This window comes from Thalassophryne amazonica, chromosome 6, assembly GCF_902500255.1.
Source record: "Thalassophryne amazonica chromosome 6, fThaAma1.1, whole genome shotgun sequence".
Taxonomy (NCBI): Eukaryota; Metazoa; Chordata; class Actinopteri; order Batrachoidiformes; family Batrachoididae; genus Thalassophryne; species Thalassophryne amazonica.
In genome coordinates this window covers 103,003,511-103,029,313 of record NC_047108.1, presented here as the reverse complement: position 1 = coordinate 103,029,313, position 25,803 = coordinate 103,003,511, and the positions used below count along the sequence as shown (strand labels likewise).

General features: G+C 39.9%; 2 protein-coding genes across 4 annotated transcripts in view; one reads left to right on the top strand and one right to left on the bottom strand.

Annotated features, from left to right (window-relative positions):
• Nucleotides 1–11,089, top strand: part of LOC117512800 (CDK5 and ABL1 enzyme substrate 2-like) — a 17,374-nt gene extending 6,285 nt beyond the window's left edge. For 2 of the 3 annotated variants that reach the window (XM_034173023.1, XM_034173022.1), the window contains 7 exons: nt 6,593–6,670; nt 6,835–6,934; nt 7,853–8,015; nt 8,126–8,223; nt 8,731–8,837; nt 8,982–9,186; nt 9,288–11,089. In XM_034173023.1, coding sequence (XP_034028914.1) covers nt 6,593–6,670; nt 6,835–6,934; nt 7,853–8,015; nt 8,126–8,223; nt 8,731–8,837; nt 8,982–9,186; nt 9,288–9,428 — 892 coding nt within the window. In that variant the 3' untranslated portion in view covers nt 9,429–11,089. The remainder of the gene's footprint in view (nt 1–6,592; nt 6,671–6,834; nt 6,935–7,852; nt 8,016–8,125; nt 8,224–8,730; nt 8,838–8,981; nt 9,187–9,287) is intronic. The other variant, XM_034173024.1, reaches the window with a different exon arrangement.
• LOC117512801 (proteasomal ubiquitin receptor ADRM1-like) lies at nt 10,981–25,803 on the bottom strand. The gene is made up of 10 exons (XM_034173025.1): nt 25,708–25,803; nt 17,406–17,633; nt 17,192–17,308; nt 15,007–15,130; nt 14,763–14,846; nt 14,526–14,631; nt 13,435–13,676; nt 12,363–12,520; nt 11,486–11,588; nt 10,981–11,382 (listed from the first exon to the last, which is right to left on the bottom strand). The coding sequence occupies exons 2-10, from the start codon at nt 17,613–17,615 to the stop codon at nt 11,279–11,281; spliced, it is 1,248 nt and encodes a 415-aa protein (XP_034028916.1). The 5' UTR covers nt 17,616–17,633; nt 25,708–25,803; the 3' UTR covers nt 10,981–11,278.

Sequence of the window (25,803 nt, the reverse complement as noted above, 5' to 3'; positions counted from 1 at the left end):
CTATATATATATAGATATAGATATAGATTTAGGTTTAGGTTTTTGCAAATTTATATATTAAAAAAAAGAAATCACATGTACAAGTATTTACAGCCTTTGTCAGGAAGTTCAAAATTGAGCTCAGGTGCATCCTGTTTCCACTGATCATCCTTGAGATGTTTATGCAGCTTAATTGGAGTCCACCTGGGTATATTCAGTTGATTGGACATGATTTGGAAAGACACACATCTGTCTACCTATAAGGTCCCACAGTTGACAGTGCATGTTAGAGAACGAACCAAGCATGAAGTCAAAGGAATTGTCTGTAGACCTCTGAGACAGAATTGTCTCAAGGCACAAATCTGGGGAAGGGTACATAAACATTTCTGCTGCTTTCAAGGTCCCAATGAGCACAGTGACCTCGATAATCTCCATAATGGAAGAAGTTCAGATCCACCAGGACTCCTCCTAGAGCTGGCTGCTGTTGGGGAAAAATAACCTTTTCTCAAAACACAGAAAATGTCAGGCTCTCCCTGTGAATCCGTGGGCAGTGTCAGGAGAACACACAGACAACAATAATTTGAATTGAAGGTAAACCTACCAGGTTTATTAAAACAGCAGAGCAGATCACTCATCTTTGTGCAAAAATGGGTTCAGATTTCATACAGATCTTTTAATAACGCCACAAAACCGATACCAACAGCATTGTGCAGCAAATGAACACTCTTCTTTTCAAACTCAGAGCTCTTATTCTCTCAGTCCAGAAATCTGCCCGTGAGGGGTATAGTCCAGTCATTTTATGGAAAAAAAAAAGGGGTCAACCCAGAACAAATTGCAACAGAAATGATTTTGGTGGCATTTGAACCCTGAAACTGTTCTATAAAACATACTAAAAGTCTAGAAAGATAAAAAATTGGGAACACTCCCAAAATCCAAGATGGCTGTCCGAAAACATGCAAATTTAGTTTTTCCAAAATAACTTAAATAGAAATATTTAAGCACATAAATGTATTGATGTTAAATATAAACTTGGGTATTGTGGACATTTTGACACCAAAATTAGGTCTCTATCTGTAACGGTTCTTGAGATACAGCCTATATGTAGTTTACATACACTCAAGGATGGCAATTTGGTTTGTGTCCTATTACGTTAAAAATATTGCAGTTAAGGCCCATAAATATATTGAAGTTGAATATAAACTTGTGCATTGTGGACATTTTGGCACCAAAAAAAAAAAAAAAAAAATAGCTGTAGCTATTACAATTTTTGAGATATGGTATAAAAATACATCTACACTTGACAAAAATTGATGAAATTGAGCATTATGTTGAAAACTAAATACCATTTCTGAAATGTTCATCTAAAGAAGGTAATAATAATCTTTTTGAGTCAATATTTCACTGGAATATGAATAGAGAAGTTACTCATTATGTATAATAGAGTGGATGTCAATGCACAACCAGGGCACACTGGTGACACCACTGCTGTGTGGACAACCTGGAGAAAGCCTCAATTCTCTCAGATACAGGCGCTTTTGTGATAAGGTTGCAACAAAGACAACTCATGTGCAGCCACAGTGTTTGCCACCCACTTCGGCAGCTGCCAAGTGTCATAGTCTGAGAGTTTACTTGCAAGTTCAGGAATGGAAAGGTGAAGATGAAGGTGACAACATGCCATTGCAAGAATGGGGATGGAAAGTTTCTGATAGTCAGGTTGTCCCAATCATGACTGACTTGCAAGCAGCACCAGATTCTCTTCTGCATGCTGTGAGATGTAACTGCAGTACTGACTGTAGTACATTGCGATGTACATGTCGCAAACTTAACTTAGATTGCTCAGCAGCGTGTGGCAACTGCAGAGGTACAGGGTATACAAATGCAGGCCAACTCAATGATAACCAGGATGATGAGACTGAAATTTGAACAAGTAAAATTTCAAGTGTCATGATGTACACAATACTGATTTCACCTGAACTTTTATTATCATCATGCTTCATTGGTTTTACTGTAAAATTAGTGTGTGATTACATGTCATTAAAAAAAGTTAGTGCAGCTGACAAGCACTAAGAATATTATTATTACATTCTTTAAATGAACATTTCAGAACAGTTACTTGGTTTCAACATAACAATTTCACCATTTTTAGCAAAGTGTAGATGGCTTATGTGCTGTATCTCAAAAACTGTAAGAGCTACAGCCATTCTTTTGGTGCTGAAATGTCCACAATACACAAGTTTATATTCAACTTCAATACATTTCTGGACACAAACCAATTTGCCATCCTTAAGTGTATGTAAAACTACAAATAGACTGTATCTCAAGAACCGTTACAGATAGAGACTTAATTTTGGTGTCAAAATGTCCACAATACCCAAGTTTATATTTAACATCAATACATTTATGTGCTTAAATATTTATATTTTCTGAGTTATTTGGGAAAAAAATTTTTTTTTTGCATGTTTTCAGGTGGCCATCTTGGATTTTGGGAGTGTTCCCGATTTTTTATTTTTTTATTTTTTATAATCTTTCTAGACTTTTAGTATGTTTTATAAAAAAGTTTCACGGTTCAAATGCCACCAAAATAATTTCTGTTGCAATTTGTTCTGGGTCAAACCATCAAATGACTGGACTAGTATCCAGTCTCACACATCCTCGGTCGGAGTGCAAAAATGCACTCCATGATCGAAATGGAACATTGTTATTAATCCTTAATCGTCCAACGTTGTGATGGAAACTGATCTGATAATTACATTGAGCGCAGAGGTCACCAGCACATACGCCCTCACATTGTCTTTGCAACAATGTGTAACATCGTTTTTCCTCTGGGAGCAAAACTCACACCGTCAGAGTATGAGATCACTCACATTTTACAGAATACAGCAAGCAGCAATTAATTTTGAACAGTACAGTCATTCAGCTGCACATTATTGACCAACATAGTTCAAACATGAATGTAATCAACCATTTGATTATAAACAGAGGCAACAACAATATTATTTGCAGTACTCATCTTGACCTCATGACCTTTGAACATATCATGTCAGGCATTAGTCATGACTTTATTAAAAATTGTCAATGTCTGACATGTTTTAAACCAACATGTTACACCCTACTTCTAAGCATGTTATTTTATGAAAACCTTAAACCAAAACACTTTACTGATTTGAGAGTCAACACACCTGTCAGCAGTTCCACATGTTCAATACAATTCATCATAAGCACATATTTCAATCATTAATCAAACAGTATAATATTGTATCATTTCAAAACCATCATAAATCAATTGAACACCCATCAAAGCATAGGCATACACATTTTCATTCATTTGACATCATGATAAAACCCTTAAACACATTATGGCACAAGTATACACTCTATTCAACTTCATTCATTCCATATAATACCTAGTTCATTTGAACCGGCATGGTGTACTTACTTCTAAACATTTGTTACTTTTTGAAAATTATGAACACAAAACCTTTTATTCAGTTTGGTAACTTTTAGCATTGTTAGCCTGCAAAGCTAAATATGAGTAAAATAGCATATATTTACATTTATTCTTTACACCGCCCATCTAAACTGAGCGATTGGTGGAGAAGTGCCTTAGTCAGGGAGGAGACCAAGAACCTGATGGTCACTCTCTCAGAGCTCCATCATTCCTCTGTGGAGAGAGGAAAACCTTCGAGACCATCTCTCCATCTCTGCAGCATACAGGCCTGTATGGTAGCATGGACAGTTGGAAGACACTCCTTAGTAAAACGCACATGGCAGCTCACCTGGAGTTTGCCAAAAGGCACTTGAAGGACTCTCAGACCATGAGAAACAAAATTCTCTGGTCTGATGAGACAAAGATTGAACTCTTTGGTGTGACTCCCAGGCATCATGTTTGGAGGAAACCAGGGACCATCCCTACAGTGGAACATGGTGGTGGCAGCATCATGCTGTGGGGATGTTTTTCAGCAGCAGGAACTGAGAGACTAGTCAGGATTGAGGGAAAGATGAATGCAGCAATGTACAGAGACATCCTGGATGAAAACCTGCTGCAGAGCGCTCAGACTGGGGCGACAGTTCATCTGTCAGCAGGACAATGACCCTAAGCACACAGCCAAGATATCAAAGGAGTGGCTTCAGGACAACTCTGTGAATGTCCTTGAGTGGTCCAGCCTGAGCCCAGACCTAAATCTGATTGAACATCTCTGGAGAGATCTGAAAATGTCTGTGCGCTGACACTCCACATCCAAGCTGATGGAGCTTGAGAGGTGCTGCAAAGAGGAATAGACAAAACTGTCCAAAGATAGATGCACCAAGTTTGCGGCATCATATTCAATAAGACTTGAGGTTATAATTGCTGCCAAAGTTGCATCAGCATAGTACTGAGGAAAGGGTGTGAATACTTACATACTTGTGATTTCTTAGTTTTTTACTTTTTAATAAATTTGCAAAATTAAAAAAAACTTTTCATATTGTCATCATTATGGGGTGTTGTGAGTAGAATGTTGATGGGGGAAAAAAAATTAATGTAGTTAATTTATAAAGTGGCCTCTGTGTGCGTGCATATGTATGGTTTTGATCACGGAGAAACTGAGGAGAGCTGACATTTGCTCTTTGGTATGCTTATGCATTTGGGTCAAGGATGAACGCCACCAAAATGGAATGTTGATAGGACTAATATATTTTTGGAGAATCTCCGGATATTAGCCAACCACACTGAACAATGGACATTAATAATAGGGCAGCGCAGTCTCCTTTGAACCCTGCTTGATATCACGGGATTTGACCACTTATGGGGACAGCCGCTTCCATTACGCAATATATACACAGCATAACTTCACATGGGAAAATAGTGTACTATTTTGTTTTTAGCTGCAATCACTGAAGCAGTCATGAAAAGTGTTTTCTTTTTCGGTTCCAAATGGAGAAGGGAAGACGAGGGAGAGGTCTTGTCGGTAAGTGTTAGCCTACATAGCTATCCAGAGTAGTAGTTCCGTTCTGTCGCCTGCAAAACTGCCTTGACATGTTTGTGCTCTGGGTCATAAACAAACCGCAACACGTCCACTTTCCCACGCATTGTCGCTTTTCCTTTGCATTTTCATTTTTACGTGTAATTTGCCCAAAAACTCAGAAAATGCCGTGTTTTTGTCCCCAGAAGTAGAAAAATTACTTCTCGTGCATCATATTTTACCCCTCTAGCGCCCACCCTCAAACGAGACTGTGCTGCCCAATTATGTTGTGGACTCATGCCACTCCAGCGGGGGGGTAAATCATCTATATATTAAAAGCATACGTGCGTGCATAATTTTGTTTAGTAAATACATAATATAATTATAAATACTTAAAGAAATACATGGATGACACAAGAGAACACTACTTTCCATTGTGGTCCATTAAAAAAAATAAAATAAAATAATAATAATAAATAAATAAATAAATATAAATACAAAATAGAAGTAATAATTATAATAATGATAGTGTGTGTGTGTATATAACAGGAACCTAAACAATTTATAAATACATTAAGACAGTAAATTAACATTAGAAAATTATGTAATGAACAGGAAATAAAAGGGTTGAGTTCGAGTTAAGGTTCAAAAAACATTCTGGACTTGCACGCCATTCCTGCGCATTATAGAAACATTGCACAATTTATTACCACCCTTGGAAAAAATGTCAGCTACCTATTTTAGAAACACTACCCAATCTAGAGCCCGTCGATCCCATGGGCAACACATTACTGTGTGTGTGTGTATATATATATATATATATATATATATATATATATATATATGTATGTATATGTATGTGTATATATAAAACGACTCTTTATTTTTCTGACAAATGTCACAAGATCCATATATAAACCACTGCTTGCACTGTGAGAAATACCAGTGAAATGACCCAGTGCCCCTTCTCTGAATGGCGAGCCTCAGTAGCCTCTTGCCTTTTAAAGGAAGACACGATAATGGGTCATTTCTTAGAGATGCAAAAACTGGGTAATTTCTTAGAGATGCAAAAACTAGATCATTTGTTTATTATTCTGATGACTTCAAAACCTTGATCTTTTGTGAGATTTTCTGCCTCAATTTTTAATATCATTTTAGGACACTTGGTGACCTTTATTGGTGAGAAGGTGTTCTCTGCCCCTTTACAGACTTGTAGTTGTGCTGCCTTCCTGTTTTCTATGTTTGTTTTGTTCTCCACATTGATGTTGGGTTTATGTTTTGGGCAAATGTGATTTAAGGTTGAGCTGCTTTTGGAGTTTGGTGTTTTGCTTTGTGACATTTAGACTTTCGGTTTTAATCAGGGATGAAACCCACTGGCCCTTCAGTCAGGGCTCATGAGCTACAGTCACCCGTGTGTATTCTCACTGCTGTGGTTTAGCTGACCTTGATTGGGACGGTGTGGTGACAGAGTTTTAATTATTGTTTGACCTTATTGCTTATGCAGCAGCTGCTTTAGTTTTGGGCAATAACACTTGAGAATTGAAGTTATGTTTGTTTGATGTTGCTTCCTGAGGGCTGTGTTGGGATACTGTGTGGTGGTATGAGCCTAATGACTGTAGCTGATGCTCGGAGACTGACACACCGTTTGTTTTGTCTGCGTATACTTGCTGCAGGATCACACTGGTTTGTGCCAAGCGGTCGCTATGTGCTGCTTTCTCAGTGCTGCCCTATGGAGAGAGTACGCACCTCAGGTACAAAGACAGCATCATCCCAAGCAGAGAGCACTCAGCTACACTTTTCTGTTTCATCCTCCTCCCCTGTGCTCCATATACCATGACGGGGAAAGGGCAGTGGGTGCACAGCTGGCTGTGGTGGAAAAATGACGTGGCGCATGTGTTGTGACTTTTCTGCACAGTGATCCGAAACTGGAGGCTCAACGGCAAAGACTGTCCTCTGTGGTTACGGCTGACCTGCTGCCATCTCTGGAAGGTGTGGAGCTGGGCGCTTATGGCAAGGTGGGTGTTTCCATAGGGCTCATAACTCTAGTTATTGATTATACCCGTTATTGATTTGTGAACAATATTTTGATTCATTGTTTAAAGTAACTAAAGATGGATTGCACAACTCGGTGACGTCTGAAGATTCTGTAGTTTGTCTGACCAGAAATCCAAAATGTGAACAATCTAATTAAATTTGTGTAAAATGAATATAAAATAAAAACAGAGTTACCCTTTAAAAAATTATAATAAACAGAGAAAACCAGTGAATCCTCATGTTTGAGAGGAAGATACCAGGGAATCATTTTTGTAGAATTCCCTTACAGGTTTAGTTCTAATAGGGCAGCGCCTGCTCATTTGAACCCTGCACAATATCGTGGGATTTGATCACTTATGGGGATAGCCACTCCCATTGTGCAATATTTACACAGCATGACTTCACACGGGAAAATGGTGTACTGTTTTGTTTTCAGCTGCAATCACCAAAGCAGTTCTGAAAAGTAGTTTTTTTTTTTTTTTTTTTTTCTTTTCTCTTTACTTCCCAGTGGAGAAGGGAAGGCGAGGCAAATGGGAGACGTGTTAGCCTACACAGCTAACCAGAGTAGCTACGTTGTCTCATCTGCAAAACCGCCTCAACACTTTTGAGCTCTGGGTCATAAACAAACCGCAACACATGTCCACTTTCCACCGCATCGTCACTTTTTCTTTGCATTCTCACTTGATTTGAGTGTAATTTGCCCATAAATTAAGAGAGAGTGCCATGTTTTCTTACATCATATGTGTCATATTTTACCCCTTTAGCGCCCGCCGTGAAACAAGACTGCACTGCCCAATTGTCCATTCAATATAATAATCAATTGATCAGTCATTTATCCACAAGTCTGTTTTTTTTAATTGAAAGGTGCTCAGAAGAACTTTGTCCTTTCTCTTTCTCAGACCGTGTCATATGCACAGTTTCTGTATCCCACCAACGCCTTGGTGAGACAGAAGAGCATACAGGAAACCTGCGTGGCTCCAACCCCTCAGTCACGTTACCGTGGCAATGGACAGAAGAATTTCATCCCCTCTCGTCTCAACAACACTGTGGCGCAAGACCCATGTATGGCACAGGAGAACTGCACACTGTTGTTTGTTTGTTTTTTTTTTCTTTTTAGGCAGGTTAAACGATGACAAATGTTATGCTCACATATGTGTTAACTCTTTGAACAGATATGGAGGAAGTGGCAGAGTATGACCCAAACCTGCTCAGTGATCCTCACTGGCCCTGCGGCAGACACAAGAGGGTGCTCATATTTGCATCATACGTGGTAAGGACTCCTGCTTGTCATGGGTTTTGTACTTTGTATAAATGATTATAATTTTTAAATTACACAAAATGTCTTGGGAATGTGCACTCTTCACATGTTTTTTCCTCTTTAATGTCAGTATGAATACTAATCTCTTAAATTAACTGAAAAGGAGAAAAAATATAATTGAGTGCATAAGTGACAGTCATTTATGCAAAATTGTTAATTATGGAAAATGGCCAATTTTATTGAAATTAGGTCAGGTATTTTAGAGTTGGAAAGTTTAAAAAAATAAGGAATGGTATTGTTCAGTGAGTTTAATTTGTTGCAGTTCCACAAAGTGAGTGAGTGCCAACTCATCAGCAACCAAGAGCCATTAAGGCGTGTTTTTCTGTTATTGAACAGTAACAAGACTAACCATAGGCGTCAGCAGTCATGTGACGTAACTGTCTGTGCATAGCTGCAATGAGCAGCTTTGGATCACATAAGGAGACACCGACAGGCGGGTTTGTTTTAATGTCCTCGCAGACGACTGTGATCGAGTACGTGAAACCGTCTGACCTGAAGAAGGACATGAACGAGATGTTTAAGGAGAAGTTTCCTCACATCAAACTGACCTTCAGCAAGATAAGAAGGTGCAAGTACATTCTCATTGAACTCTTACACTCAAACTTTCTTCTTTCAACCTTTGTCCGTGCAGTGTCCTCACATTTAAGTGGCTGTTGCAGCTTGTGACCTATGACCTATAGAAACGCTAACTGTGCACACTCCTCCTGCAGTCTGAAGAGGGAAATGCGCGCCGTCAGCGAGGAGTGCAGCCTGCAGCCGGTCACTATAGCAATGGCTTTTGTTTACTTTGAGAAGCTCGTGCTGCAGGGTCGCCTCAACAAGCAGAACAGGAAGCTGGTGGCGGCAGCCTGCGTGCTGCTGGCTGCTAAGATCAGCAGTGATCTGCGGAAACCAGACGTCAGACAGCTGATTGACGTAAGGAGGAGGGGGGAAAAGCAAAAGATTTTAATGCCACCTTGCTTTGTTTGATTACATTTGCAAACAGCTTCATAACCTTTATAACTGTTTTTTTGTAGAAGCTGGAAGAGCGTTTTCGTATAAACAGGCGTGAGTTGATTCCTTTGGAGTTTGCCGTGTTGGTCGCCTTGGAGATGGGACTTTACCTCCCTGAGAGCAAGGTGATGCCACACTACCGGAGACTGGTACAGCAGGGTTAACCTGGTTTCAGTGATGCCCACTTTATTAAAAAAAAAAAAAAAGTCTGTGTGTGGCGGGTCAACGTGTTCATAAGCTGTGGCGTTTGAAAGTAAAAGATTCTATTTATTTCCCATCAGTCATGACTTGGGGTTACTAAATGTACGAATATTTAGTTGACAATCTGCACGTTAACTTGATGGTGTCTTCCTGAATGTGTGGCATTGTGATGTCAATTCTTGAGCTCTACGTTAGAGTTGTTCACTGAGCACATTAGTTGTGCTTTTATTTTAGTGTTTGGTGTTTTGATATTTTGGCAGATGAGCGTAGCATTGTTTACTCAAATGTAAAAAAAAAAAAAAAAAAAAAAAAAATCCAGATATGTTTGCTAGTGGAAGACTCCTCACTGCACCTTCACCGTTACTGTACGGTCTGTATTGTGTTTTATTACAAGTCGTCTTTGAATTACAAAAAAAAAAAGAACCACACACATACTCTTGAATTTGTAAATGCTTTCTGATGCCACTGTGAAATTGCTTTATAAAGATGTTATAATGAAACAAGTGCAGAAGGGATATATTTGTCTTATCTAAGGGCCGGTGTGTTTGTACTTGAAGATGTTCTGTTTGTCCTTCAGTGGTACAGTACATTCTTATTTTAAGAAAGTATTTGCTGTTGTAAATCTTGCTGTGTGAAATTCACACTGACTGTATTTGTTACATTTAGCATAGCGATAAATCACATCTGTCAGTGTTAAATCAACAATTGGTGTTAAATTGTTAAACAGCTAGTTTACACTGTGCTGGAGTTGGTGTAGCATAGTTTTGAAAAGGACCAAATTTGCTTGCTGCAGTCTGAATTTACCAGCAAAATGTACTGTGTACTAATACTGCACTCTACTGTATAACCCAACCTCAGACATGAAGTATGTACACTGTAACAACTGTGGAGAAGACGAGAACATAGAAATGCAATTTTGGAGTTTGGTAACGTGTGTGTTGTATCCAAGTACCCAGGGATATGTTTTCTATGTTGTACTTCAAAATGCACAGGATTCATTCCTTAATACACTGGTTTAGTTGTCACATTTTCAGTTCTCAGGAACTGTTCTGAGTAGTTAATTAATTCTATTCCAAAGAAGCGTTAAAGGCACTTGTGCTTTGTTTGTGGAAGGTTACCAAGTCCAACCCTTCAAACCTTTTAGTGGGGGGGTGGATGTAGGAGTTACTTCTCTAAGTACCCAGCGTTATAATGACTGGTGTACATACTGACAGTAACTCATTAGTTTTGGATGCCTACTGGCATACAAATGTGGGGAAAAAAAAGTGCCTGAATCTACAGTAGCGGTGAAAGCGTTACAATCTTATTGTAACTATATTTAGTGTTGACGTTTCAGTCTTGCTGCTGTAGAGATTCTTAAATATTGAGGTGTGGGAAAGAATTACGTTTAGAGTCGTAGAAGTTGCAGGGAATTGATTTGTCTGCTGTGGTGATAACTGTTAAATGTTTTCATAATGCAAAAATCAATGTCTTATTTTTAATATTTTCCAACACTGAGTCGTGACTTATCTTTTCTAAGTCAGTTGTGCATGTAGGTATTTTGTCTTTATTCCTGTGCAGGTGTTAAACGTGTGAATAAGTTTCCTGCAGAGAAAGCTGGAAAAATAAATGCACAACACAAGTGTACTTCTGATGGCTTTAGTGTTGTCTCTCAGCGCTAGTATCTGACATGCAAAGTACAGTACGTGTTTGCTTAGTTAAGGTTCCTTTAGATTTACAGTGTACATGATGTCTAGACCATGGACACAGCGTCTAGCATAAATGCTTACAAATAACAGGTTCAGTTAAATGTTAAAGTTTTAAAGAGTTTTGTTTAGTCCAAACTCATGTCTTCATCATCATCCTTCTTGTCTTTGGAGTCGCTGTCCTGGTCTGACCTCGTCTCAGTTTCCATGGCTTTGGCAAACGCCTCCACATCTGAAAAGATAAGACATTTGCCTGTTTAGTACCAAACGTACCTTCACAGTTCAAACCCGACACAATGTCTGGTTTGAAAAAAATTTTAACAATGAACACTGACCTCCTTTGTTAGCCGCATCAACAGCCTCTGCAGGAAGACCGAACTGGTTCATTAAAGGCCCCAACTGCCCTGATGCCAGAGCGCTGCTGAACATGCTCATAGCCTGCAGTCAGACGACAAACGGTGAGATTAACAATAAGAGATCTGTGACCTCCACAATCAAGCTAAATGCAGAACATTGCATCTCCTTCTGTTCTAACCAAGGCCACTTAAGAGTTTGGATTCTACCCCAAAGCAAAAAAAAAAATTAAACTAAATTAAACTGATGGTAAATTGTGTTAAAGTGCCACACACCCAAACAATGAGATGCAGCCGTGAATGACTGCAGTTTACATTAATATTAAGACTGAAACCTCAAGCTATAGTTAGGAAAATACTTCAAAATTAAATGTGTATCATTGCAGTTTACATTAATATTAAGACTGAAACCTCAAGCTATAGTTAGGAAAATACTTCAAAATTAAATGTGTATCATTGGGGCACCTGCAGAACTCAATCCCCCCGCCTAAATTTGTACTTATGTGCGCTAACATTTGTTAAGTGGTAAGGGGAATACTCCCTTTGATGTTGAGGAAGAAACCTCAAGCAGACCAGACTCAAGAGGAGTGACCCATTGCTTAAACCATTCCAACAATTACAAGGATTTTACAAAACTGAAGAAATTAAAACAAGGTGCATTTGTTGAGATGACCACGCATTTACGCTGGGGGGAGGTAGTCATTGTTCATCCCTCATGCCATGAGTGGGCCTACCACCGCGGCAAACTTTATTCCAAATGCAGACTGCAGCATCAGTGGTTAGTCCAGCGCCCTCTTCACACTCTCCTATAACATACAAATATGGAAGTGCTAAAACTCTTTTCCAAAATGCACTCTACCTGTTGAAACTGAGGGGAGCTGAGCGTGTTGTGGAGCTCCTCTGAACTCTGAGGCAGGGACTCTCCAGAGGGCAGGTAGGGCATCAACCTTTGTTGCACCTCAGGGTTGGCCAAGATGGGAGCCATGATCTCAGGTGTCAGGACGCTGGCGAGATCCACTGCAAAGGCCACCAGAAAGCATCAAGGTTCAAGTAAGAACACAAACGCCACATTTTAATAGCCACAAAATGTACTGAACTATATTACAAATTGCAGTGTCTTCAGCAATTTCTGTACTTGGGCCGAAGTTGAATTCATCATGTTAAAATGATGGTACCACAGATCCTCTCACATTTAAAATACTAATCATATGGATGGATGGCTGGCTGGCTTTATTATCATTGTCATTACAACAACGAGATTGCCACACTCACATTCCACAGACAAACAGCCATTAATCCACAATTACTTGTTTACTGTAATAATGGCACACATCAGAATTAAGACAACACATATATATTTGACATTGTTTATGTGCACTAAACTTGAAACAGTCCGTTTTCCAAATTGAGGCAACGTGAGTGTGTGGTAGCCGCTGCAACTGGAGTCGCGCCGCCTGCCAGCTTGGGAAGAACGGGGGCCTGCCGCAGGGGGGGCAGGAAGGGAGGTGAAAGGGAAAAGCTGGCGCATGCTTCAGTCCATGTGTAAATCTGTCAGTTTGTCTTTGTGGGTTGAGATAAGAATGGAGCCGAATAATCTCACCAAGGCCTGCATAAATTCCTCTGGAGGTAAACAGTGGGCAATTTGTCCTTGAGGCTAGATAAGCTTGGAGTGTTGTAGCTGAGCAGTGAAAAACACTTAACAGTTCCACTTGAACAGCCAAATCTCAATTATGAATTTAGAATATTCCCAATTATGAATTTAGAATATTCACCGGCCTCCAAAACCTTCAGCTTCAACTGCAAGGCACGCATCAGCTCCAAGGTGTCATCCAATTTGCTGCAAAATGTTGTTTAATTGCACTAATTAAGCCACACAATCCCTGCTGTGATAATTTCATTTTAATTCTGTGCTGTGTAGCTCAGATTCATACCTCCCTGGCTGCTTGTGGGCACGTTCATAGTTGCCAAGATGCTCTGCAAGTCTCTCAGCTGGATGGGCTGCGTTGTGTTCGCTGCTCCCGTCTCCACGGTTGAAACAACAGGGGTGGAGGGGGTGGTGGCAGTGGGGGAGGCCACTGAGGTAGAGGATGGAGTGATTTGTGTGGTGGGCACCTGGGAGGAGCCAAGCCGACTGGCAGCAGGGGTCGAGGTTGGTGTGACTGTGGTTGATGGACTGGCAGAGGAGAGAAATGATTCTGATCAGTAATTAAAAAGATTTTGACACTATAGAGCCATTTGAGTCACTGTGAGAGAGCAGGGATCAAATCCACAAATTCCGGCTCCTGTATGTGTAGCAGGAAACCCCAAATTGCTCCATTATTTGTGGTCTCATAAGGGTGATTCGGGCACTATTGGTCTTGTAAATGTAATTTCCACCACACCATTACCTCACAATATAAAGCGCCTTGGGGCAACTGTTGTGATTTGGCGCTATATACATGTGCTCTGATGTCACTGTTTATCTCCATGGAAACTACCCAAACAATCTTTCATACCTACTGTTTAAAAGGGACATTACAGTGTTGTGGTGGAAATTACGGCAATAGTGTGGGACAACTACATTTTGTTTTAAAAAAAAATAACAGTTGTATGACATTGAATACCCCAATTATGTTTTGATTATTTTACTGATATTTTAAAACATTAGAAAAAAATGTTTCTTTACCATTCATTTTTATCATTGAAGATAAAAAGTCTGGAGGTGGGACAAGCACAAAACGGCAATATTTGCATATAATGATGCTGAAAAAAGGTGAAAAAGTCATCATAGACTACTAGAACAAATTTCTTAACACACTTTCATTGTAAAGATAACTATAAAAGTGTGAAATTTCCCCTTTTTTCTGTTTTTCATACAATATGATCAAAGGACATAATAAGTGCCCGTAGTCTAAGAATCACCCATAAACGCTGCTGCTGGTTACAATAACACCACCTACCTCAGATCTGCAGCAATAACTTTGCACATCACCACACAGCTGCCAGCAAACAAATGATTCCTAAAGTAAAGACTTTAAAATACCTTGTGGTGGAGTTGCTGGTTGCAGGAACGCTGCTGCCACTGCTGCTCCCACTGCTGCTCCCCAGGAGGTTGGCCAATCCTGGCCCAGCCAACGCCCCAAGACCACCTGTCATCCAGGGTTTATGACATTTTGGGTGAAACTGCATTCAACAGGATCTTTTCTTCGTCGAATGAGGCTGTCGTGCCACTTTTAGCAACATGTGCACCTCTCAGGTCAGAAGGTAAAGAGCTACGTACCAATTCCACCCAGTCCGGTTGGTCCGATGAGCTGCATGAGTTGGTTGTGGCTCATGTTACCCAGAAGGCTTTGCAGACCTCCCTCTTATTTTATTTATTTTGGATAAAAAAAGAAACACCAGAATGAGAATCAAGTTCAGTTTCACACTGCGACAGCCTTTTGCAGGGGTTTGAATGTAATACTGAATACTAACTCAAGTCCACATTCTCTTCTGTTACATAGCTTGAAAACTGAATTTACTACCTCCCAGAGCAGACAGATCGGGGCCACTGCCACCACTGCTACCAAGCGCGCCAGGCATAGGCGGGTTGTTAAGATATTCATTCACTTTACGGCAATACTCCTCATCCTTGTCAGGCTTCGGTTCCTGAGGCAAAACAAAAAACAACTGAATAATTGATGATTAACAGACCATACAGCAGCAGAGTGTCTAACAGCTGGCATCAACTTGACAGAGCACACACCCGGTTACACGCACGTATCTCTTTCCTCGTATCAACAAGTGATTCACCCCAGATTTAAAATTGTGCTTCAAATAAATGCAAACAGTCTTGGGTGGGGAAAAAAAAAAAGCTGTCAAACCACAAACATTAATGAAGGCTCTTGCAATTATGTCAAATACATGTTTGTACACACACGATATATATATATAATAAAAAATAAACAGCCCAGTGGCCTCTGTGTGTGTGTGCGCGCACATGGCTTTGATCGTGGAGAAACTGGGGAGAGCTGACATTTGTCGTTTGGTATGCTTATGTATTCTGGGTCAAGGATGAACACTGCCTAAACAGAATGTTGATAGGACTAATACGATCGAAGCGCCGTGTGAGGTCGCTCATGGTACAGGGACCCCAAACAGGCAGTGCCAAATTTTGAGTCCACAGTGAACCTGGAAATGTCAAATGTTGAACACTTGCTGGAGCTACTGCTGGGGATATTAACCTGATTTCATCATGTTGTTTTCCACTGGAATGTTTATCCTCTGTGAGGTTTTTATGTAACTTTTTGTTTGTCTCACGTGCAAAAATAAAACTTAAAAAAAAAAGGAGATCTTGCAGGAATTCAGTGCATAGTCGACACTGAAATAGAAAATGGTAAATGTTGAGTCGACATTGACAGTTGAGAATGGTAACGTGAGAGGCAGCACACAGTTTGACAGACACAAGGTCAGTCAGTGATTATTTAGTGTGTAAATTGCATGAAGTTTTTTAGCCATGCTAATGCTGCCCAGAAGCATATACTCAGAATATAGTCTGAAGGACCTAAATGACATGGTGCGATGAAGAGCTTCGCTCTTTCAGGTCCGTGACATAAACATATTATTTTTGTACAAACTATGGTTATTAACTAATGGTGCTAATTACATTCTGGATTCACAAGCCATTCCAGCAGGGGGCGGTAAATCATCTTTATATTGAAAGTGTGAGTGCATGTGTGATTTTTTTTATTTTATTTATTTTTTAAAAGTTCAATGTAAGTACACAATATAATTTTAAGTGACAAGAAAGTGAAAACACTTGTTTCCATTGTGGTCCATTTAAAAGTCAAATGATAAAATAGAAGATATAATAATAGTGTGTATATGATTAACAAGAAACTAAACAATTTATAAATGCATTAAGACAGTAAATTAACATAAAAACATAATTAACAGGAAAAAAAGGGTCAAGTTATTCTAAAAACTACTGCAGTCTAAGGTTCTAAAAACATTCTGGACTCATATGCCATTCAAATTCATTATAGAAACATTGTACAAATTAGTACCACCCTTGAATAATATCAGCTACCTATTTTATAAACACTACCCAATCTAGAGTCCATGGATCCCCACAGGCAACACACTAGTGTGTGTGTGTATACAAACGAACACCTTATTCAATTAATCACTGTTTTTAAATGCTTCAAAAAAAGTTGTTTTAAATGAAATTGGTTCTGATACAATTTCACAGTTTTGAAAAAAGAAGCCATGAACCAGCCACCCCCTCCCACCCCCGAAACATCTACATTGGATGACCCCATGACCTAAATAGTAAAGGTCTCTGGAACTTAATGGATACACTGGACTAAGCTGTAGGCTGCATCAAAAACAGTTTGAAGCTGTTTGAAGCAAGGACTCATACAAGCACCTCCTCTAAACGCTGAAAACCTTAAATGGAACAATTCAAAAAATGATGTGATTTTACAACACTGTAAGCCTTGAACATTATTAATTAGGTGCTCTAAACACTAAACAAAACTATTACACTTCAAAACATTAAAAATGGCTCATTAGTTTAAAACATACTTATAAATTCCCTCCAACCAACCATTACCAGGTGGTTTACAAAAACATACAGTAAAACACTGTAAGATACAAATAAAACTGCATATAAAAGATTGATTTAAAAACAGTGTCAACAGAAGGCATCACATACAGAATGGAGATTACCTGCATCCAGAAGAAAAGCCTTTTGGAGCCTGCTTTGAACTTCAGCACGTAGACCCGTCCAGTGGTGCACTGGTTGACTCGTTTGAACTCACAGTCATCAGGAAAGATGATCAGGTCCTAATCAGAATAACACAGTATCACAATCACAAAGCTTTAAAACATAAAACAACCAGTGCTAGAGAAAAACCCAACAGGTCAGGCCAAAGTCACCCACATCATCAACGTTCCCAGTCGTCCGGTCCTTCCAGCAGAAGTGGATGAGAGAGTCGTCTGTCTGCTGGATGTAGACCTGACCTTTGCGTTTGTCAGGGGTCACTGTAGTGCCCTTCATGGTCATCTTTCCAGCCCGAAACTCCACCAGGTACTTGCTGGAGGAGCCGCGGGACCCAGACACCATGCTGGGGAAGAGAGCTCCAGAAGCCATGATGAGGAAGGCAAGCTGCTGTGGAGACACCAAGAAGAAAGAGATCAGTCAGACATGAGCTATAAGTAAGACATTATTCACAGATTCATCTGTAGTTACACTTAATCTGCATCGTCTGAGCTTTAGACATTTGCCAGCCTTGGCTGGGGAAGCATCAGGCCCCACTGGGCCTCAGGGCCTGTACAGAACTGTGCCTCTAAGAAAGAAAATTTACAAACTAAAAATTTTACATTTAATAGCCAAGAAGATAATTATGATCTGGAAGAAACCACAGCATCCAGGTAGAAAGCAGTGGAAAGATAAGTTTAATTTTTGTACCACATGGAATATATAAACAGCAAATCTGCAAATAATGAGGGACTTATTTCAAGAAAGTCACCAACAATACAGTACATATTTGACACCTGTAGCTACAGAGCTCCTGCTATTAAGACATACATATAAATATGAACATATATATTAGAAGAATATGTAAAATAAATGAAATGGACTGCATTTATATTTTCCATCTGCATCAGATGCTCAAAGCACTTTACAATAATGCCTCACATTCACACCAGTGTGAGGCTGCTGCCATGCAAGGCTTCCACTACACACCGGGAGCAACTAGGGGATTAAGGACCTTGCCCAAGGGCCCTTAGTGATCTTCCGGTCAGGCTGGGATTTGAACTGAGGATCCTCTGGTCTCAAGCCCAATGCCTTAACCACTAGACCATCACCCCCCCTCCGTCACAGTAGACATAATATGTGGCAGGGGACAGTCAGTGCCAAATCTTGAAATTAGAAATGACAAGAAATTATTGACAAAAATGTTAATGCAACAGTTTTGTATTCATTCCCATTTATCATACACTGAAGTAAAACCTTGAAGATTAGGTTTATGTAGTAATGACCAATGAGGGATCATGAAGCATTTGCTGTTTGCGCTTAGTCCACTAGATGGTGGTTTCTGTTAAAAAAAAAGTTTAATTCACAACCCTCAAGTAAAACCAGTGATGCACTTGTATTTTTTGAGTACAACCCCTGGCAAAAATTATGGAATCACCGGCCTCAGAGGATGTTCATTCAGTTGTTTAATTTTGTAGAAAAAAAGCAGATCACAGACATGACACAAAACTAAAGTCATTTCAAATGGCAACTTTCTGGCTTTAAGAAACACTATAAGAAATCAAGAAAAAAAGATTGTGGCAGTCAGTAACGGTTACTTTTTTAGACCAAGCAGAGGAAAAAAATATGGAATCACTCAAATCTGAGGAAAAAAATTATGGAATAACCCTGTAAATTTTCATCCCCCAAATTAACACCTGCATCAAATCAGATCTGCTCATTGACATTGACCCTATGCCATGACATTGACCCTATGTGTCTTTTTGCAAGGAAAGTTTTTGCAGTTTTTGCTCTATGGCAAGATGCATTATCATCTTGAAAAATGATTTCATCATCCCCAAACATCCTTTCAATTGTCCAAAATATCAACATAAACTTGTGCATTTATTGATGATGTAATGACAGCCATCTCCCCAGTGCCTTTACCTGAAATGCAGCCCCATATCATCAATGACTGTGGAAATTTACATGTTCTCTTCAGGCAGTCATCTTTATAAATCTCATTGGAAAGGCACCAAACAAAAGTTCCAGCATCATCACCTTGCCCAATGCAGATTCGAGATTCATCACTGAATATGACTTTCATCCAGTCATCCACAGTCCACAATTGCTTTTCCTTAGCCCATTGTAACCTTGTTTTTTTCTGTTTAGGTGTTAATGATGCCTTTCGTTTAGCTTTTCTGTATGTAAATCCCATTTCCTTTAGGCGGTTTCTTACAGTTTGGTCACAGACGTTGACTCCAGTTTCCTCCCATTCGTTCCTCATTTGTTTTGTTGTACATTTTTTGATTTTTGAGACATATTGCTTTAAGTTTTCTGTCTTGACGCTTTGATGTCTTCCTTGGTCTACCAGTATGTTTGCCTTTAACAACCTTCCCATGTTGTTTGTATTTGGTCCAGAGTTTAGACACAGCTGACTGTGAACAACCAACATCTTTTGCAACATTGCGTGATGATTTACTCTCTTTTAAGAGTTTGATAATCCTCTCCTTTGTTTCAATTGACATCTCTCATGTTGGAGCCATGATTCATGTCAGTCCACTTGGTGCAACAGCTCTCCAAGGTGTGTTCACTCCTTTTTAGATGCAGACTAACGAGCAGATCTGATATGATGCAGGTGTTAGTTTTGGGGATGAAAATTTACAGGGTGATTCCATAATTTTTTCCTCTGCTTGGTCTAAAAAAGTAACCGTTACTGACTGCCACAATCTTTTTTTCTTGATTTCTTATAGTGTTTCTTAAAGCCAGAAAGTTGCCATTTGAAATGACTTTAGTTTTGTGTCATGTCTGTGATCTGCTTTTTTTCTACAAAATTAAACAACTGAATGAACATCCTCCGAGGCCGGTGATTCCATAATTTTTGCCAGGGGTTGTATATATATCCTGTCACAAAGTTAGTTACATGCACATACCAGATGGACTTTTGAACACCTGAACATGTGTGTATGAGAGCATGCACACACTTACAGTTACTCATCATTTGATTGCCTCAACACTGTCCAGGAGTGTCAAGTTTACATTCCCTCTTACACTGTGCAATAACTGCAACTACTGTGGAAATGATGTGAAATAATAAAAAACAAAACCCATAATTTGTCTTTGAGCCTACAGGTATTTTTTTTTTAAACCAATCCCCATCTCCCCATTTTTTTTTTTTAACTTAAAGGTGCAGAGCCTTTTTTTTTTTTCTTTTTTTTTTAAAGATTTAAGTAATAAAAAGAATTTCATGTGGCACTACTATAATTTTATTATTCATTATCATTTAAATAAGGGATCCATAATATGATATTGCCAATATGATCAAAATTTGCACTGTCTAGAAACAATTTAGAATTTCAACCCCTGATGGGTAGAAATTCAGGTGATCAGGCATCATGACCTAGCTGATATGATGGAGAGGAGAAAGGTAGACATATTGTGTGTGCAAGAGACCAAGTGGAAGGGAAGTAAGAGCAGGAGCATTGGCGGTGGGTACAAGTTGTTGTACCATGGTGAGGACAGGAAGAGAAATGGTGTTGGGGTCATTTTAAAGGGAGAGTATGTTAAAAGTGTGTTGGAGGTTAAGCGAGTGTCTGACAGGGTGATGTGTGAAGTTGGAAATTGAAGGGGTGATGATGAATATCATCAGTGCATATGCCCCACAGGTAGGTTGTGAGATGAAGGAGAAAGAAGATTTCTGGAGTGTATTAGATGAGGTGGTGGAGAGTGTGCCCAAGCATGAAAGAGTGGTGATAGGAGCAGACTTCAATGGGCATGTTGGTGAAGGGAACAGAGGTGATGAGGAAGTAATGGGTAGATATGGTATCAAGGATAGGAATGGGGAAGGACAGATGGTAGTTGATTTTGCAAAAAGGATGGAAATGGCTGTGGTGAATACATACTTTAAGAAAAGGGAGGAGCACAGGGTAACATAAGAGTGGAGGAAGGTGCACACAGGTGGACTACATTCTTTATAGATGCAAGCTAAAAGAAATCACAGACTGTAAGGTGGTAGCAGGACAGAGTGTCACTAGACAGCATAGGATGGTTGTTTGTAGGATGACTGTAGAGGTAAAGAAGAAGAAGAGAGTGAGAGCTCAACAAAGGATCAGATGGTGGAAGCTGAAGGAGGAAGACTTGTGTGAAATTTAGCGAGCAGGTGAGAGAAGCACTAGTTGGAGGGGAAGCAATTTTGGACAACTGGAAAAGTACTGCAGATGTGGTGAGGGAGACAGGGCAGTACTGGGTATGACATCTGGACAGTGGAAGAAAGACAAGGAGACTTGGTGGTGGAATGAAGAGGTCCAGGAAAGCATAAGGAGAAAGAGGTTGGCAAAAACGTTTTGGGATAGTCGGAGAGATGAAGAAAGTAGACAGGAGTACAAGGAGATGCGGCGTAAGGCGAGAAGAGAAGTGGCAAAAGCAAAGGAAAAGGCATATTGCGAGCTGTACAAGAAGTTGAATAGTAAGGCAGGAGAAAAGGACTTGTACCGATTGGCCAGACAAAGGGACAGAGCTGGAAAGGATGTGCAGCAGGTTAGGGTGGTAAAAGATGCACATGGTAATGTGCTGACAAGTGAGGAGTGTGTGCTGAGAAAGTGGAGGGAATATTTTGAAGAGTTGATGAACAAAGAAAATGAGCGAGAGAAAAGGCTTGATGATGTGGTGAGAGTAAATCAGGAAGTAAAAGAGATTAGCAAGGAAGAAGTGAGGGCTGCTATGAAGAGGATGAAGAGTGGAAAGGCAGTTGGTCCAGATGACATTCCAATGGAGGCATGGAAATGTCTAGGAGAGATGGCAGTAGAGTTTCTAACCAGATTGTTTAATAAAATCTTGGAACGTGAGAGGATGCCTGAGGAGTGGAGACGAAGTGTGCTGGTTCCTATTTTCAAGAACAAGGGTGATGTGCAGAGCTGCAGTAACTACAGAGGCATAAAGCTGATCAGCCACAGCATGAAATTATGGGAAAGAGTAGTACAACCCCTGGCAAAAATTATGGAATCACCGGCCTCGGAGGATGTTCATTCAGTTGTTTAATTTTGTAGAAAAAAAAGCAGATCACAGACATGACACAAAACTAAAGTCATTTCAAATGGCAACTTTCTGGCTTTAAGAAACACTATAAGAAATCAAGAAAAAAAGATTGTGGCAGTCAGTAACGGTTACTTTTTTAGACCAAGCAGAGGAAAAAAATATGGAATCACTCAATTCTGAGGAAAAAAATATGGAATCACCCTGTAAATTTTCATCCCCAAAACTAACACCTGCATCATATCAGATCTGCTCGTTAGTCTGCATCTAAAAAGGAGTGATCACACCTTGGAGAGCTGTTGCACCAAGTGGACTGACATGAATCATGGCTCCAACATGAGAGATGTCAATTGAAACAAAGGAGAGGATTATCAAACTCTTAAAAGAGAGTAAATCATCACGCAATGTTGCAAAAGATGTTGGTTGTTCACAGTCAGCTGTGTCTAAACTCTGGACCAAATACAAACAACATGGGAAGGTTGTTAAAGGCAAACATACTGGTAGACCAAGGAAGACATCAAAGCGTCAAGACAGAAAACTTAAAGCAATATGTCTCAAAAATCGAAAAATGTACAACAAAACAAATGAGGAACGAATGGGAGGAAACTGGAGTCAACGTCTGTGACCGAACTGTAAGAAACCGCCTAAAGGAAATGGGATTTACATACAGAAAAGCTAAACGAAAGGCATCATTAACACCTAAACAGAAAAAAAACAAGGTTACAATGGGCTAAGGAAAAGCAATTGTGGACTGTGGATGACTGGATGAAAGTCATATTCAGTGATGAATCTCGAATCTGCATTGGGCAAGGTGATGATGCTGGAACTTGTGTTTGGTGCCGTTCCAATGAGATTTATAAAGATGACTGCCTGAAGAGAACATGTAAATTTCCACAGTCATTGATGATATGGGGCTGCATGTCAGGTAAAGGCACTGGGGAGATGGCTGTCATTACATCATCAATAAATGCACAAGTTTATGTTGATATTTTGGACAATTGACAGGATGTTTGGGGATGATGAAGTCATTTTTCAAGATGATAATGCATCTTGCCATAGAGCAAAAACTGCAAAAACATTCCTTGCAAAAAGACACATAGGGTCAATGTCATGGCATAGGGTCAATGTCAATGAGCAGATCTGATTTGATGCAGGTGTTAATTTGGGGGATGAGAATTTACAGGGTGATTCCATAATTTTTTCCTCAGAATTGAGTGATTCCATATTTTTTTCCTCTGCTTGGTCTAAAAAAGTAACCGTTACTGACTGCCACAATCTTTTTTTCTTGATTTCTTATAGTGTTTCTTAAAGCCAGAAAGTTGCCATTTGAAATGATTTTAGTTTTGTGTCATGTCTGTGATCAGCTTTTTTTCTACAAAATTAAACAACTGAATGAACATCCTCTGAGGCCGGTGATTCCATAATTTTTGCTAGGGGTTGTAGAAGCTAGGCTTAGAAAACAGGTGAAGATCTGTGAGCAGCAATATGGTTTCATGCCGAGAAAGAGCACTACAGATGCAATGTTTGCTCTGAGAATACTGTTGGAAAAGTACAGAGAAGGACAGAAAGAGTTACATTGTGTGTTTGTGGACTTAGAAAAAGCTTAGGATAGGGTGCCAAGAGAAGAGTTGTGGCATTGTATGAGGAAGTCTGGAGTGGCAGAGAAGTATGTTAGGGTAGTGCAGGACATGTACAACAATAGTGTGACAGCGGTGAGATGCGCAGTCGGAATGACAGACTCATTCAAGGTGGAGGTGGGATTACACCAAGGATCAGCTCTGAGTCCTTTCTTGTTTGCAGTGGTGATGGACAGGTTGACAGATGAGATCAGACAGGTGTCCCCATGGACTATGATGTTTGCAGATGACATTGTGATCTGTAGTGACAGTAGAGAGCAAGTTGAGTCTAGTCTGGAGAAGTGGAGATATGCTTTGGAGAGAAGGGGAATGAAAGTCAGTAGAAGCAAGACTGAGTACATGTGTGTGAATGAGAAGGAGCCCAGTGGAATAATGCAGTTACAAGGAGTAGAAGTGGTGAAAGTAGATGAGTTTAAATATTTGGGGTCAACTGTTCAAAGTAATGGAGAGTGTGGTAGAGAGGTGAAGAAGAGCGTGCAGGCAGGGTGGAGTGGGTGGAGAAAGGTGGCAGGAGAATATCAGCAAGAGTGAAGGGGAAAGTTTACAAAACAGTAGTGAGACCAGCTATGTTGTATGGTTTAGGGACAGTGGCACTAACAAAAAGACAGGAGGCAGAGCTGGAGGTGGCAGAGCTGAAGATGTTGAGATTCTCTTTGGGAGTGACAAGAATGGACAAGATTAGGAATGAACATATCAGAGGGACAGCTCAGGTGGGACGTTTTGGAGACAAAGTCAGAGAGGCGAGATTGAGATGGCTTGGACATGTGCAGAGGAGGGACCCAGGGTATACAGGGAGAAGGATGCTGAGGATGGAGCCACCAGGCAGGAGGAGAAGAGGGAGACCAAAGAGGAGGTTCATGGATGTGCTGAGAGAGGACATGCAGGTGGTTGGTGTGACAGAGGAAGATACAGAGGACAGGGTGAGATGGAAACGATTGATCTGCTGTGGCGACCCCTAACGGGAACAGCCGAAAGACAAAGAAGAAGAAGGCATCATGACCTACATTTAGTAACTGTCATTGATCATGTGGAGGTGAGGGATGCTAGAAGGACACGGCAACTGCTAATTGGAGTAAAGAAAGGCAATGTGACATCAGAACACTCAAAGATAGTGGGAAACGCTCAGAAACAGTTTATTTCTGTATAAAATCTATGTTTCTCATAGTTTATAAAAGGTAGTGAGAAACACTTCTAAATCTAAAAATGGTGTCAGTTTTGTGAAATTTGAATGGCTGTACAGCTTTAATGTTAATGCTGCATGTGAGTTTGGAGAAACAATTTCATTCAACTTGTAGGCTCTGAATGACAAAGTTCACTTTGACTTGACTAAATAACTGTTGTTCCATTTATTGTGTTACATCAGTGAATAGTAGCTTGGCACTTACTTTAAAATGTATATTTGCAAATTTATCTCAAATTGTACTGCGCTATTGTAAATAATTCTCCTTCCAGCCCCACCAAGAAAAACCTCACTGGAGCCGCCTGTGGTTATTTTAAAATGGTACTTCTAATTTGCAAATGAATTCTGTGCATTTTGTCTGACGTCATGGACAGATACGATGAGTGATGTTTTCCTGACATAACTCAGTTCTGACTGAAATGAAATAACAGTAAAGAAAGAATATGATGCATAATTAAGACTTGAAATGGGTAAAAATAGTGAAGTCATCGGTGATTCCACAAAGTGCTACAGACGACATGACTGCATCCTGCACAGGTCGTGACTCAGCTTTCCTCCCCACACAGCCAAACATTTACTTTACACACAACAAACACACGACTGATTCACACGTTACAACACTAAGGAAATATTAGAAAAAATAAATGAGTGTACTTACATTGTGTCGGAAATATCGCACAGCTGTGGAACAAACGTCGAGAAAAAGCTACTGTGATTGGCTGACAGGTACCACTGCGCCAATGCGATTGGTAGA

Coding starts and splice junctions, on each gene's coding strand:
- LOC117512801 (XM_034173025.1), bottom strand. CDS start 17,615: ATGGCTTCTGGAGCTCTCTTCCCCAGCATGGTGTCTGGGTCCCGCGGC. Junction 13,677..14,525: donor ACCAGCAACTCCACCACAAG/GTATTTTAAAGT, acceptor CTCCTCTGCCAG/TCCATCAACCACAGTCACAC. Junction 11,383..11,485: donor TGATGCGGCTAACAAAGGAG/GTCAGTGTTCAT, acceptor TTATCTTTTCAG/ATGTGGAGGCGTTTGCCAAA.